At 41.6% G+C, this 17,024-nt stretch overlaps 1 protein-coding gene across 1 annotated transcript in view; it reads right to left on the bottom strand.

The window, feature by feature from the left end:
• The window catches only part of LRCH2 (leucine rich repeats and calponin homology domain containing 2), a 54,566-nt gene extending 39,334 nt beyond the window's left edge, over positions 1 to 15,232 (bottom strand). The window contains exon 1 of the mRNA XM_082322924.1: positions 14,932 to 15,232. Coding sequence (XP_082179050.1) covers positions 14,932 to 15,187 — 256 coding nt within the window. The 5' untranslated portion in view covers positions 15,188 to 15,232. The remainder of the gene's footprint in view (positions 1 to 14,931) is intronic.
• Between the last annotated feature and the right edge of the window lie 1,792 nt (positions 15,233 to 17,024).

Genomic DNA, 17,024 nt, shown 5'->3' with positions numbered 1-17,024 from the left:
AAATGGAAGCACAATGCTGACACTTAAAATAAGAATGGTTTTGTAAGGGTTAATAGACTGAAGAAGCAAGGAAAGTGCTAAATGCAGAACCACAGATGATTTAAAATTACAACTCCTCTAGAAGTGAGATTATAGGAATTCTTTGCTTAACCAGTTTAGACTGGAAAACCCTAAATTGGGGGTGTTATGTGAAGACTAAATAGAAGACACTATCCATGACTGCTCATGAATCACAGGGATTTCCAATTCACTATCTCTGCAGAAACAATAAAAGTGAGAAGTACACCATTACTATGGTTAAATTTAAAAGAGGAACTACAAAAGCATGAAGTTGGTTGCAGCTTAGTTTCTTTTTAACAGAAAGAGTAAAGTCTTTACTGACTGTAAGACAACGATTAAAGACAATATATTGAAAGTTCAAAAGGAATTTTAGGAAATCAGTCAGAGTTTGGAGGGGAAGCTATTAGAAGTGAGAAGGTATCTTGTATACATTTAAACCACGATCAAAAGGAGAAACAAAAAGCTCAAGCTGTCAGGTTACAGCAGTATGCAGTAAGGTAGTCAAATAGTATTAACATCATGTTTGCCTTGTTTTTGCACTTTCCCCTAAGCATTCATTACTGCTTATTATCAGAGGCATGCTGCTAGAACAGATCGGCCTTTTATTTGATCCAGTACAATCATTTTATATTCACAATTTGCAGGCACTACATGTTGAATTTGAAATACAAGGCTTAATTGGGAAATTTACACTTGAACCTCATCTTGATGTTATAACATTTTTCATAAAAATACGCTGATCCATGATATTGGTGTTGGGTTTTTGCTTGCTCAAAGCGTTCAAAAATTTTATTTAGAAACTAGATCAAAAAGAAAACAACCTGCCGCCCCAACCCAGATCTGCTCTCCTAACCCGTAATACATAATTTTCCTAGCCAGTTTTTCTAGTAATGCTTTAGACAAGTCTAAGCCAAAAAACATCTAAGCACAAAAGTAACTATATAATTAGTCCTACAGAAGTCAATCAATGTATAAAATTAAAACTGTTCAGACCTGACCCTAAAGACACATTTTTAGCTGATCTAAACACAAATCTGAGATCAACACACAGAACATAGGTAAAATTTATTAGTCTGTCAGATGCAAGATGATTCTGGAGAAGTAAAAAAAAAGTCTCAAACACTGCAGAAACACCTGCATATGGTGATTCCAGGAGGCAGAAGGTTTCCAGGTCCACAAAACACTCAGTCACCTTATAATTCAAATCCTGTGATGGTTAAAACTTATATTGAACAATAATAGCATTAAAAACCCCCTCAGTTTAATTATATTCACACAGTGATTATTAATTCACTTGACAGGCTGATGATACTGAAGAAATACAGGCAGGCAAATGTTCTTACTTAGTGTAACCCTCCGAAACCACCTTATGACCACATGTCCTACCAACTAATCTTCTGTTACACAAATATCCCATCTTTCTTTTTCTCCCATCTCAAACAGAAAGCCAAGTCTCCCTCCTTGAGCAGGGTCGTATAAAGAGAAAATTATCAGATTTGCATTTTATCTGATGGAGTTCGAAGACTGATATCAGCAATGCAGACAAGACTAAGGCTTTACTAACGTGCCACCCTCTCCCACAAGACATTAGACTTCAAACCCCTTAACTTCACAATCGACCATGGTAAGTGATGGGCATTATTTGTACCACAGCATTCAAGGAACAGGAGACAGAATATAAAATTTAAGAAATTAAGTTCTGTAGCACAAAGATATTCCAGATGCTGAAATATCAAAATAACTTAAGGCATCAGCCAGTAAATGTATGCATTTCCCTACCTCCCTAAGGAGGAGGAAGGAAAGTTAAATCCAAGCTGCCAAGCATTTAAGATTAACCATAAAGCAAACATGCATGCATGAAATATAGTGAAATTTGTCTCAGAAAAAAAAACAAACACAAAAACAAGCAAACAAAAACCTAAGTCAGACTATAAAAGTCTAACACCTTAAGCTCCTATGAGCATGAGTTGCCCACCTTCTACCAGGAATGGAGATTCCAGCATAGCACAGAAAGAAAAGCATTAATCCAAAACTAAGAACAGGTCAGCCAAAGCAGTCCAACACCTCATCTACACTATGCCCACACCGGACTCCTGGCATGCTGGGGTCAGCTTCCAGAGCTCTGCAATGTTATTATACAGCTTTAATACATGTAGCGGAGGGAAACTCTCCCCTACTGCAGATGAACAACACACAGGGCTGCAGAATTAGAGTCACAGAAACTCAAAGCTAAGTAGAAAAAGACCCTCCAAATCTCTCAGTTGTTCGTGATTGTGGCTCAACAAATAGTTCCTCAGCAGTTGCATAAGTTCATTAGCTGCCAACCTATTTTATGTTATACTAGCATAGTCTGCATAGACATACCATGAAAAAATGCTAGTTTAGTCCTCAGGAGAATGTTCCAAGCATGTATGTTTGTAATGCTACAAAAACTGTATTTTTGCATTACCATTAGTATTGACATCTTCTTTACTGGGAATAATTAAATATAGACGCTCAGAAATTTTATTAAAAAGAAACACTGATGAGCTAACACTAAACTTGAATTATCCACATCTGAAAACGTCATCCTTCATTTTACTACTCTGTCAGTATCAAGCTTCCAAAGACCTTGAAGACCTGCTAACAACTTACAAGTGTTTGAACAAAACAGTTTAGAAAATAAACCCACTTGTATTACATTGTCATCCTTGTTTTAGCAATCCTGCTTTGAGAAGTAAAAAAGTACCAAAACCCATGGAAATAGTATATAGTAGTTATTAGCAAACTGAAGCCGCCAGTTTCTGTTGTGATATTTCAGTGAATATTCAGCGAATATCTACGTAATCTAAGAATATGATTGGTCTTCAGTGTAATCACTAAGAATATTCTTGTTTTCTGTCTTGCTTTAATCTTCAAAAGTGTCACGTAGGTACTATACAAATGCCATGATCATTCTAAGACCAGGGAAAATAGATTCATGAGTCAGCAGGTATTCAAAGGTACTATTTGAATTTACTGATCTGAAGCTGAAGTCTGTAAACCCAACATTAAAGTGACAAATTATGTATTTAAAAAAAAAAAAAAGAAAAATTAAGAAAACGGTATGTTTCAAAGTCTACTAAAGCTTGAGGTTCCTTGCCCAGTTTGTTAAGAAACTAAGAAAGGAAATAAGAGCTCTGGCTTTCATTACTAACCACAGAAATGGCACTTAGCAGGAACAAACCAATTTCATTGTTTATGTAACAATACTTTCTTCAGTCAGAAAAATGAAATTAACTGAGGCCTCTAGGAGAATCCAGAAAACACATTTCAGAGAGAGACAGAAATATCGCTGGAGATGCTCAAAACTCAACTCGACAAGGCCCCGAGCAACTTGCTCTAACTGGACCTCTTCTGAGCAGCAGATTGTCCTAGATGACCCATGAAGATATCTTTCAACCTATGTAATTATAGGATATAAAATCGTAATTTGTTGTATTACAGGAGTATAATCATCTTAGCACTGTTTGGGTATTTCAGTTACCAATTCCTTCTGATGGTAAAGAGGAAAACTAAAGATGCACCGAAAAAAGCCAAGTGTGCCTAAATACATATCTGCTTCCTATAAAGGGTCTTAATTCTGCCAGCCATGAATTTGATGGCAGTATTAATGAAACACAAATCTTCATTTGGAGCTTTCAAATACAGAGTTATAGGGGGGAGAACCACACAAAAATCCTCCCCAAACAAGTTACATTCACCTAAAAAAAAAGCCACTGTGTACCTTGCACCCACACTACAGTGTGTTTTAAGCACCTTGCTCCTATGCTGTTATCTGGCATGGGAGGGGTGGGGGGGGAATAAACCAAGAGACTAAGCCAGAAAATTGAAAGCTAGATTTGGTGCAAGGAAGGAAGACTATTCGATATTTTTTTTTCCTCATAGATTCTCATCACAAGTCTTTTGTACAGGCTACCTAGTGCTTTCCATTACAATTGAAACAGAAGCAGGTTTGTGAAATTACTGATTCATCCTGATTTTCAGGAACCTCAGGAGAAAGGAATTCTTAAGCTTGCCAAGCTTACGTCAAAGGGGATGTCCTCTAGCATCTCCAGCATTCCCCTCAAACTCTACACATCCTACTTGCAGGTTCAGAGTTCAAATCTTAATGTTAATGCATGACTAGTGTTGTTAAACATAGAAATGTTTTTAAATTTTCCTTTGAAAAAGGAAAAAAGAAGCCTGGCTAACTAAATAAGTAACATCAGAATTCTTAATATTTACTTAGGTTGCAAAATTATGCATTGAACAATTAAAATAAGTCCAGATGTAGAATGATTGTGCATACTGATATAAATAGCAATCACTTCAGCTGCAAAACAGACAAAAAAATCTTTAGAATTTACTGGCAAAGACTGTTCAAGAATTACAGCAAAATAATTTTTGCATGTAACTATCGATTTCACATCAAATATATGTTTGATCTCCAACAACAAAAGCTACGGTGGATGACTACACAGAACAAACTGAGCACTCATCAGCTCTTATGCACAATAAGGAAACTCTGCTATACCTGTCAGACACCTATACCTCTCAGGAAACTAAACTGACCAATGTACATTCCTTGTCACAAGGAAAGTTAAATACATTTAAAGTCTATTGGTAAAAGTTTATGTAGTAACACTTACACTGATTTTTATCTGTTGTGTATACTCTAAGTAAAATAGTAGTCTGTCTTCATCTAATCCTTGTGGTTGCTATATATTTTAATTGAAATATCAAAATGTCATAGATTAGACAAAAAACTCAGAAGTGGTTCATAAGCCCCATAAGCATTTATTATGGAATCACAAACAGCAGGATTCACACTCTGCAGCACAGGTTTCCCACAAATGGGAAGTAACTTTTTTAACAGAAGACACAGACACAACTTGTTACAAAGTTACGCCTGAGCATTTAACACTGATGTTTTACTTTGAAAAAATATTAGGCACTTGTAAAAAATAAGATTTCATACATAATGTATTTAATGACATGTAAAAGATCATCCTCCAAATATTTTTTTTTTTAAATTACAACATTGTCATAGTTGAAATTTAATTCCAAATCACCTGGAATATTAACTGTAAAACCTATAGCTAGAACAGCTCCCTCAAACCAATGAAACTTTTAGAAGAGCATAAACTTTTTAATCTAAGCATGGAGTCAATGTGCAGAAAGAGCAAGTCACTTCACATTTCTACAGAAGCAAAAGATCCTTCTAAGAAACAAGCTTTTTGGTGCCCCTGCTCAGAAGGGCTTACTTTAGAAACTGTACGGTTAGAATTTTCACATTTAAATAAACTTCAGTGATGTTACCAGAACTTCATCTTCACTTGACAATTAATATTGCAGTAGCTTATGACTAAAAAAAAAAACTGAAGCAGAAGTCTTACACACACTTTGCATTTTCAGCCATGTTACATGTGCAGCTAGTTCTACTTCTGTGTTTCCAGTTTTGCTTCCTATTTATCTTAGGCACAATTTTGTGATGATTTCACTTTCACATACTTCTCTAGCTTTAATGTATTGTATTTAATTAGTAACTTATAAGCAAATAGGCTGACGTTTCAAAACTGAGATTCATCCAGCCATATTACTCAATTCTTGATTTTTTGATAATGGCAACTCAAGTCAAAGGCACAAAACAGTGCTAGGAACAGAGAATAGAGAGTTATTTCATTGCATACCCATATCTTGATACTGCATACAGTTCCTGGCCTATCTCAAAAAAGATACCGTGCAACATATACAAAGAGCATGTGCACACACATGAGGATTTTTCACCTTAAAAGGAGATTGTACAGAACAGGTTTCATCAGCCTGCAATAGAAAACTGAGGACAGAATCTATTTTCATTATTTTCAGCAACAATATGGGGCTGCAAAGGAAGTTATCAAGTAACAGGTTAAAGCAATTGGTAACAGTTTTTAACAGAGCATCCTGAGCTAGATACACCTCTTGTATCAATACAGTTATGTCCAATTTATATACTAGAAAAATATTTTTCTAATATATAGTGTGTATATATATATAATTTCTATGATTTTTATCTGATGACATAGTATATAATTCTACATATAACCATGATCAGAGACACTGCAGATAAATAAGGACCAGCACCCCTTCCCAAGCACCTACAAGGCCAGCAAATATAGCAGGAGACAGTGGCAAAGATAAAAAGAACCCTTTGCAAGTGATGTGACAGTAATTTGACAGTAAGGGAAACAATAGGGAGAAGTTTCTGAAACTGAAAGGAGAAAGAGCACTGATACACAGTTGCAGTTTTTATGCAGTCACAAAATTGAAACACTCATGGATAAGAAACCTGGGACTTCTGAGCAAGTTCAGGAAAAGTATAAAGCAGGTGTTTCTTTGCCACCAACATGACCACTGTTTAATAGCTAGAGAGAGATGAAACCACCTTCCAGGAAAATTAATTACTTTTGCCAGCTTAACAGCTTCCAGTGCACGTTCAATCATTTATTCAGTCTTCTAACACAGGCAATGTCTCCTTATATGCTACTAAAGTGAAAGATGGGGTACTGGACTGTGCTAATGTGAGTGACCACGTTTCTCACAGCAATACACCATCAAATATTTCAGCACAGGCCTACTCCATATTAGAGAGAAGCTAACCATCTTTTCACATTGCTTCTCAGTTTCATACTCCTCTGCTTGTGTTTCTTCTTCGAGCTGTTTAAAAAAATGAAAAACACTCCCAAGACTGTAGGTGGCTACAAGCAGCTTTTACTTTTTTTTTACTGGATGTTTGACAGAGCACAGAATAGCTTCTATTTTTGTGAAAGAGATATTACAAAGAGGTATTACAAAGTGGTGTTTGGGTTCTAAATCCAACAACTGAAGAGCTAGGAAATACCTGCTTCATGGTTATCCATGTCACTAATTTTAGTTACATACGCAGTCTGTGCAGTTAAAGTGACAAACGAAGAAAGTGTGCACAACCACGTAAGTAAGTTTCTCATCAAGCACAGAGGAAAGCTTGCACAGGCATCCAGAAACTGTATTTTACATATTCTAAGTTCTTGGCTTTTCAAACTAAACAGCACTACTACAGAAAAAAATCCTTTTTTAAAAAAAAAAAAAAAATTCTTATTACTTTAGGGACAAACAAAAAAAAGCATCCCGTCAGATCAAACCACAGCTCTTCCATGGGAAGCACATGTTTCTTCAACTGGAACAGACCAACAGGTGTCTCTCACAGACTTCAGGGAGGAAGGATTCAGATCCAGCACACTGGCTCTGAAATCAAGGTAGCCTTGAGGAACCCACTATTCCGGCCCATCCTCATTGAACCTAGTCTCCTAGTCTACACTGGACACATCTACACTGAACATGTCTAAATTGCCAGGTCGGTTCAAGAAATTCTTGTTTTTCATGTAAGTCGTCTCCACTTGCCACATGTTGGTTCAGGTACATGAGGTTTTTCCTGAAATTTGCACTCATAAAAAACTAAACCCAGAAGCTCTGATCTAAAGGTTGGAACGACTCTGGGGCATGCCGGTGCTGACCCACTGCACAGCAATACAGGGATGAAACCAACAGATGAATTCAGGGAATTCCTCACCATGTTACCACAGAAGGAGGATCTGGGTATTTCCAACACAAGACAGCACACTGCTCCAACTCTTGAATATATGTGTTCAGTTATTTTAGCATAGCATGATTAAAACAAAAAATAAAGAGCACATCATTTACTCCTCAAATTGGCATATGAAGGGGCATATTGGCACATCGGTTGGCTACACAGTCAAAAGGACATTACTACAGTCAAGGATTATCTTCTTCTCCACTTCTGAAGGCATCTTCTTACCACAAATCTTTTGTAGTTTGAAATGGTAAGCAGCAAATCCCACAGGAATCTTATTTGTTTCTGTAAACAACATGGCACTTTAGTATTTAGTCTAGACTATAATTCTTAAAACAGCTTACTACCAGAAAGAGTGAAACATGTTTTCCTGACAAGTCAGCAAGACTTAAGCTTGTATATTATAGCACAGGGAGCGTTCTTCCCACTTAAATTGGCCATTACTTATTGGTTTAATTATGCCAATTTCTTTTTTGGTTTTGAAATTTTTAAATTCCAAGTTTCAATTTCAAGTTATTTTAACTCTTTCACAGAAAAGTAATATAAGGGAAAGTAATCATCATTCATAAACGAAGCAAAGTCAGGGTTTGTTAAGGGTTACCTAAAATGCACACAAAACTCCCAAGAAAAGCTTCTTATGTCAGCATCTCTATGCTCAGTTGTATACATCCAAGGCCTTTGCCCTGAAGAGCTTACAATCTAAATAGACATGAGGCAGAGACAAAAGGCTACAACCAATCAACTGTAACCAGTGTTTACTATATGACTTATCTTTTGCATGGATAAAATTACTTGACGCTGGATAAACTAAGCAGAAACATTTTTAAAGTAAGCTAGACTGCTGGAAGACAAAGAACACTGGAAAACAAGGCAAGTGAAGTAAGAATGAAGCAGAAAAAAACTGAAGAAAATGGGTAAACTAACAGTCCATGAGCACAGAGTGAACAGGGTCTAGCAACAACTACAGCATGCTCTCTTGAGACACGAAGGCCGCTGCTGTAGCAACTTCAGCATCTGTTCTTATTTGCTGGTGCCTCCCGCTGACTCTGTCCTGCTCATGCCAGACCTCATGGCAGCATTTAAGAATGGCTGTACCCACTTCTATTAGCTTAAAAATAAGGATGTAATATCACTCATTACTGCATGTAATGATTTGAAGTGAACACTTCCATAAACTTTTTAGTTCTAGGTGAGTCTTTAATATATCAAATTCTTGTCCACTACATACTGGTTCCACCTATTGAAACAGTGGTAAAGTGACAAATTGAAGTAGATGTTTGTTTTAACACACAGATGGTCAGGGATTTGCTCATTGTGCAGTTACATCTGCTGGTCAGCAGCCTACAAACAGGCCTGAGATGAAGGGTTCCTTCAAGCCTTATAACTACAAAAACCTTTTTTGAGAAATCGTACATTGACATTTGGGAACACATTAGTGACAATCATGTCTATCAAGCAAAAAATATTTTGGTTCCATAACAGGGAATAAGACTCCCCCCCCCCCCCCCTCGCCTAACATGCTATACCTTCTCTAGATCTGTCAGACCTGGTAGTAGATTCTCCTAGCAAGCTGCAAACAATCCCAGGTTAGTTGGAAGAACGATGAAAATCGGACTGTTGGACAGCCACAGAAAAGGAGAGAATTCAGAAGTCTCTCCACACTGTCATGTAGAACTTCTACCACAAAAAAGATCTAGCAAGTATCTTTGCATTTTCTGTGGAATTCTAGCCTTCAGTCCTGACTCAGTTACCTTTTTGCTAAGGACATGTTTCGGCATTAAATGCCAGCCTTGCCAGTAAAACGAATATATACTTTTGAATCAGCTCCAACAAAGCTTCACAAGTCAAATGAGAAGATACTTTTCACAAACAAAAAAATCTGAAAAAGCAAAGGCTAGTCCATTTTTCTTATCGCACAAGGTGTTGCAACACAATTCATGATCTAAATACATTTTCCCCCTCCTCAAGTAATAAGTAACAAAGCAGAAATATGTATCACAAAGTTCTTTAGATCAATCAAAAGCAGAAATATCTCTGAGGTTAAATCTTTTTGATATTCCAAAGCACAAAAATAGTCAACATGATGGCAACTTTAGTTTTGACGGATGGAGAATACAAAAAGTCAAACACATCGCACATTTCTTGTAGATCAGTATTTCAGATAAGGCTGTAACATGGATATTTTTTTTTTTTTAAGATTAGATTAAGATATTAGTAATATTCTTCATAATACAATCCTTTCATGCAGGTAAACTCATAATCAGCTGTTTTAACTTCAACTCACTGAACTGAGACTTTTCCCAATTTGTCTATAATACCAAGTATCCTTAACAAGTACCCTTATTACTGGCCTTCAGCAAGAAGGCCTCAGACAACATACACAACTCATTTTCCCTTAGCCCAAACACTGGATATGCTAAGAAACCACTGTAGGAAATTCCACAATTACTTGCTTATAAACTGTGTCACTTCCAGATTTTGCATCTGATGCATTTCTGAGCATAAACACTACTCCCCCCCCAAAACCCGTATAATCTGAGTTTCTGAGTTTCTCTTTTTGTTCAAATCTGAGGAAGCTGTTACTTAAGAACCACATGTTTTTCAACGTTTGATTTCTAGAATGTAATCTAGATTTAGGATATATATCATCTATGAATGTTATTTTCTTAAGCTGAAAATTGGATTTGGTGTTGCTATTCAGCTATCCGCCAGCACTTTAATCAACGTCAGTACCACTAACAAAAACAACCTTATTCAGACATGAAAATATAATTTGTTTAGATGTCTATATTATAAAGGCAGAAGAAGAGTATTATAAATTAACATTCTCATGCAATTCACACTCAATATTAAGCTGTAGGTTTTGTTGGGTTTAATCTGTGATCACATGAATGACTAAATACCTTAAAAGGGCCAGAAATATGATGTAAAAAAAAAAAAAAAAAAAAAATCAACAAAGCATGTCTCCTCCCGTCCCCTCAGACAACACATGCAGGAATCACAATGTGGGAACTCTGCCTGTGGTGCCAAGATTGCTACTGGCCATGACAGGAGGGCTCATCCTGAAGTCACATTGGGAATACACTGGTGTTACTTCTCAGCTATATAAGAAGGTAGCAGGTGGTGAGAAAGGAGAAATTTCAAAGCCAATATATTTACAGGCAATCATTCACCTACTTACAATTGCTTGGAGGTTCCCTCAGAATTAAAAGTTGGGAATCAAGTTTGTTGTGATGAAGTCATAAACAAGTAAGCGTGATGGCACCACTATATTTATCCAGAGCAAATAAATTGTTTCTTGAGATGTCAGTCTATAGTACCTTTCATATTTACTAAATTCATGTTTTAAGAAGCATTCACAAAAAAGATGGGAAATTGCTAAAGGCATAGATTGATTTAGTTCAGCATGGCAATACAGCACAGGAACCTATCTTTAAAAAAAACAAAACAGAAAACATACAACTCTTCAGCTAAGCAGACAGTGATTACATTTGATGTGATATACTCAATTACTTAACTGCCAGGGGGCCTAATGTTGCTCACGCGGTGAGAAGCAAAATTACACACATTAATAAAATGATTGGAATATTCAATATACCTCTTGATGCACCTCTTGATATCTCATGACCTACAATTTTTTTTTCCAGAAGTTCATTTAAAAGCAGCACAAGATCTGTTGAACAGCCAGAAGACAAATTCAGGGAAATAATAAAATAAGGTTTTTTTGGCCAAAGAGCTGCAATGACAATTCACGGTTAAAAAAAAAAAAAAGAAAGATATGACAAACAAGGTCAGAGCTAAACAGCCAGATACCATCATTACGCTTTTAGCTCGGCAACAATTTTTGTCATATAATTTAAGATGCCCAAAACATGCTACAGTATTTGCAAATTATGTACTGGCAAGCCATTACATAAGTTAGATGTAAAATATGCCCAGACCTTAAACAAAAAATCCCAGTGTATTTTTGATAAATCGACAGCAGTTGTGCTTTAATGTATACATATCTGAACCTTACCGAGAACCGTAGTGGTTTTACTTCAATCCTAGAAATAATATTATGTTGCTGATTTTATTGATGTTAAGGCAGAATATTCTGGACTTACAGTGACACTGTAGATCCTACTGCATAAGGGTTTGTGATATGGAAAAGAAATCATTTACATCCAGATTTGTTAGAGGCTGGTTTTTTAAATGTTTGTTTCAAGTCTGACAGAACTGAATTTCAGAGACTCACTGACTTAGAACAGAAAGTGAAACACAGCAAAGCTTTTTGACCCAACTCCCCCATCTCCCATGCCTCAGCCTAAATCTATAACCTAATTCATGGGTATACTGTAACGTGAAACAGTGATAACTGCTACAAAAAATGCCAGTCAGTAAATGACCATAGCCTCTGAGGCAGCTGCTGATCCTCCATCAAGCTCTATGCCATACTGATACTCTCTAAAGGATATCCGTGATTCACCAGCAGAATACCATTTACCTACTTATCACAAAAATTCTACAGATTAAGCCAAAATAAAGACTACAAATCTTTTGTTTACAAGCGTATTTTGAAAGACATCTAAAATTTGTATTTCACAGGATTAATTTGTAAATCAGTGCTACATTAAATCAGGTTTGTTACAAGACAGTACTTGCATAGACCCACATCAACTGTTTAAGCAAGTTTTTTTAGAGCAGGAAGCAATATGGCTATTTTTGTCAGACACTGCCCTTAAACATTTTCACACAATCTTTCATGATGAAAATTCAATCCTGATGGTAGTGACTGGGCTCTACTACATCTTAAAAGATAAAGACAAGATCACTGCAGACAGCTTTTACTCAAATGTGTTGAGATTCAAAATAAAACAACAAAAAGATTGAACCCAAAATGCAATGGAAACAAACACAAAATATGGATCCTTGATGCACCTGCTTCAGGAAACAGAAAAAGTCTTTTTAATAATAGATTGCCTAGATACAATGCTTCATTTTTAGTGCTTTAGTTATTGAATATTTATACACAGAAGTGACCTACTATGTTACTGAATACAGTTTTATGCTACTAGAAGGAAAAAGAGCTATTATTTCATGGAACGTGTTTTTATTTTAATCTTGTGCTTCCATTATGAAATAAATAGCACACTTCTACCTATCCCTATTCTGCATTGCACATAGGGATGCATCACACATGTCAGGGGAAAAAAAAAGCTAATAACCCACAAATCATTAGCAGGCTTGGTACTGGATACAGAAATTGGATTTTAAAATCAGTCCTTCACAAATTCTATACCCTACATAACCTAATATATCACAGAAGAATGAGTACATCATTACTTAACCCTCTGCACAAATGCAGCCCACAACAAAGAGCAACAGAACGATTATTTGATAGACCAGGAGTACAGGATTGTCAGAGATGGATAAGGTACCACAATGGGCAGTCTCATATTCAAAACAATAAGCTAGCTATTCATAACCCATGGGGAAAGAAAAGCCCCAAAACAAAACAAGGCAAAACCCCATGGAATTAATTCACCCAAACAACATTTTGGAAAGCCACTACTACTTGTGAACAAAAGATGCTAGACCTCACATTAAAATTTCGTTCACATTACTCAAAATGATCCATTTTCAGCAGCTGCTCCAGCAGTAAATAAATCCAGAAGTACATCAGAGATGAGCCAAAATATAACAGAACCCCCGTGGAAAATGTAGTTTTGTTTTCTGGGAACTGTACAGAAAAATTTCTCCAAGTTTACTTCATCTAAAAGCCTGGGTAAATCCAGACTCACACTCATGATATCTAAGCATTTACCAACACGGTGAATGCATTAAGGTCTGACATGCACTCTGCTAGACGCGCACACATCCCTCTCACCCGCACTGCTGAGCTGGGTAGAAGGACCTACTGGAATACCCCAGGTAATAAAGCTTCACTGCAAGGGATCTGACACCCTTGAAGGTACAAACCAACCACAGCATGGAGCTCTTATTCCCCAGAGCGCGAACTAAATTGCTCCCCTCATCTTGCACACCCTCTTCCAGGCACCGTGTGCATGCACTCGAATTGCAAGTCCTCATCCTTATGACACGTATAGACAGACACACAGAACACAACGCCTGATTCCCTGTGAATGCCCCCCCCCCCCCCCTTGCACAAGCACAGAAAGCACCATCTTTCCCTCGCTGCACAAGCACACATAGAGGGGAACCTCTCTCCTCCCCGCACGGCAACCCCGCTCCCCCCGCAGCACAGGCGCGGGCACACGGAGGGCGCCGGCGCCCCTCCCCTCCCAGACACACACACACACGCACACGGAGGGAGCACAATAACCCTCCCGCTGCACACACGCGCTCGGCACACCACCCCGCTGCGTGCGCGCACATCCACGCACGGAGGGGGTTCAGCGGGAGCCCCTCTCCCCGCAGAGCCCTGCCTTTGCACACACACAGCGGCAGCGCTCCGCGCAGGCGCGTGCTGCCGGGGTACCCTCGCCCCTTGCACCCCACCTCCGCAGGGGCACCCCGCCGTTGCACGCACACGGTAGAGACAAGGTGTCCCCCCCCGGTGCACAGCCCGCCCCCGCACACCCACAGAGCGGGAACGCTCCCCCCGTAAGCACACGCAGCAGAAGCGACCCCCCAGTGCAGGCGGGGGCCCCCCCGATCCTCCAGCCCCCCCGTCCCACTGAAAGCAGAGGCAGCCCCCTCATTGTCCCGGCCCCCCCCAAACGTGGAGCCTCCCTACTATCCCCCACTGCCCTCACGCAGCGAGGGCCTCCACTCCTCCCCGCTGCCACCACGGCAGCCCGCCCCCCCCCACTCCAAGACCCCCACTGCCGCCACAGCGGGGGCTCCTTAGTGCTTCTCCCCGCTGCCACCACAGCAGCCCCCCATCGTTCCCCATTGCCACTACAGCATGTGCCCCCCCCCAATCACAGCGGATCCCCTCGCTGCACCCTCTCCATTGCCCCCCCGGGCCCGCCAATGCCACCAGAGCAGGCCGCTCCCATGCCACCCCCCCCGGCCGCCACCACAGCCCCCGGCCCCCGCAGCCCTCCTCTGTCCCCACAGGAGACCCCTTCGCTGCATCCCCTCCACGGCCACCGCAGCAGGGCCCCCGCACCCCCCATCGCCACCACAGCCCCCCCTTCCCCCTGCTCGCCCCCAACCACCACCACAGCGGGCCCCCGCCCGCCCCGCACTGCCCCCGCAGCCGGGCCCCCTCGGCCGGAGGCCCCGTCACCCCTCACAGCCGGAGCCCCCCCCACCTGCTTGCGTGGTGTCGCTGAGGTCGTAGCCGCTGCCGGGGAAGTCGCGCAGCTTCCTCCCGCTGAGGCAGAGGATGCCCGAGCTGCCCGCCTCCTCCAGGGCCCGGTCCAGGCTGCGCACCGTGTGCGGCTGCGGCAGAGTCGCCGCGCCCCAGTGCGGCCCGGCCGAGAAGGAGAGAGTGAGGTGAGCGGGGATCGCCAGCCCCCCCGCTCCGTTGCCGTTGCCGCCGCCACCGCCCCCCTGCCCGGCCGCCATCTTCGCGCGGCGCAGACCAGCCCCACAATAACAACAGCCGGGGCCGCCCCGCCGCCCCGCCGCCACTGCGCAGGCGCCGCCGGGCCCGCAGGGGGCGGGGGGGGGGCCGCGGAGCGAGGCGGCGGGGCCGCTGGCGGAGGGGGCGTGGCTCCCGCGCGCCCCTCGGCCGCCCTCACCAATCCGCGGCGGCGCGGAGCCGGGGGGCGTGGCTCCGCCGCTCCCCGGCGGCCTCCCTCACCAATCCGCGGCGGCGGGGGGCAAGGGGGTGGGGTTCCCCGAGGCGGTGCTGGCCAATGAGCGGCCCCGGGACGTCCCGCCGAGGTGGCGCGCGGGGCCGGGCGGGCCCCGCGGGTCGGGGGGGCTTCGGGGCAGGGGCCGCCCCGCAACACGGGCGACGTCTGCGGGACGCGGAAACAACCGCTCGGCACCCGCAGCGCCGGCGGACGGGCATCCCCTCCCGCTGGCGGAGCAGCCTCGCCTGTCGGCGGCGTGGCAAATAGGCCGTTTTCACTCCAGCGAGCCGTTTGGCACCGTTCGGGTTTACTGTCGTATCTATGGCAACGCAGATTATCGATTGCTCCTCAGGTTAAAAAGTCACCTAAGCCAGATGCATCAGAGCACCACCTCTGTGTTGAAAGCTAATAGGGAGTAGTGCCTGTCAATAACTGCAGGTCCTCGTTAGTGGCATGAAAAAAAAAAAAAAAAAGAAATCAGTGAGGAATCTCCCATAGCAGAACAAAGGGGAACAGGAGTAAGGTTGTCACCCTAAAATGGGTTAAGAAACATTCACAAAAGCCTCAAAGGTACTAATGCTCTTGACTCAAAATGTGAAAGGGGAGTGGTGAAGCATAAATCAGAAGCTGGTTGCAATGTCTGAGGCCCCGTTACATTAATAAAATGCTACACAATTGCTGGGATACTGTATGGATGAGTAATTACCTCTATTACTGTGTAATCTGTACTCGTTAGGTGCTGCATATTTATCTGTCAAAAATTACTCTGGAGCCATAATTAGGAAATGCTAAAGAAAGGCTCATAGACCCGCATTTTAATGCAATTGCTGTGGGTTTGATAAGCAGAATCTGCTTCTATGCTTTGATCCTCCTGAAGGTCCTTAAATGGATAATTTTTTTGCATACATGCATCATGACTAATTTGGGGATCTAAGGGAAATTCCTTCTATTAGCAGTATGGAAGAGGCTAGCCTTCAGTCAGCAATATGTCAGTGAGAGACAGCTGAGCCATCATTAGTCAAAAGAGGAACAGCTCTGTAATATTCTGTGGGTGATACCTGGCTGAAATTCAATAGAACCAAATTAGCCAGGATCAGTAAGAAGGTACCGAATAGTGAAGGGTTTAATCCTTTGGTGCAGTATTGTATGGACTTCGGGATCACTGTGCCATTGCAAATAGATTGGCTTTCCAGCAAACGAGGCCTGTGTGCAAAATGTATGTGTGGTGGGGGAAGGGCTCCCATTGTCACCTGCAAATATTGTGGCTGCCTGCTTCATTTAACCATAGCTGTGGATGCTTTTGAGGGCTGCGGGATTAAAGCTTACAGATGAATATCTACTGATCAGTCTGCCTGGGCCAGAGCCTCTGCTCTTGCCCTGAAAAAGCTAATTGTTCCCTGGATTCACAGCAGGAAAATCAGACAAACCTGCATAAACCCTGCTGACTGCTACCCTTGGTCGAGTTTCCAGCTAGAGAGGGTGGAGGTTGAATAAACTCCCAGACTGATGTTGGGCCAAGTGCGTATGATGATTTTGCCTGCAGATGTGGAGCGGGAGGTACAGTAGCTCTGCAGCTGGCAGGAGTGAAGCAGAGCAGCAGCCAG

Source organism: Platalea leucorodia, assembly GCF_965183815.1.
Source record: "Platalea leucorodia genome assembly, chromosome: 10".
Taxonomy (NCBI): domain Eukaryota; kingdom Metazoa; phylum Chordata; class Aves; order Pelecaniformes; family Threskiornithidae; genus Platalea; species Platalea leucorodia.
This window is presented reverse-complemented; position numbering and strand designations above follow the sequence as displayed.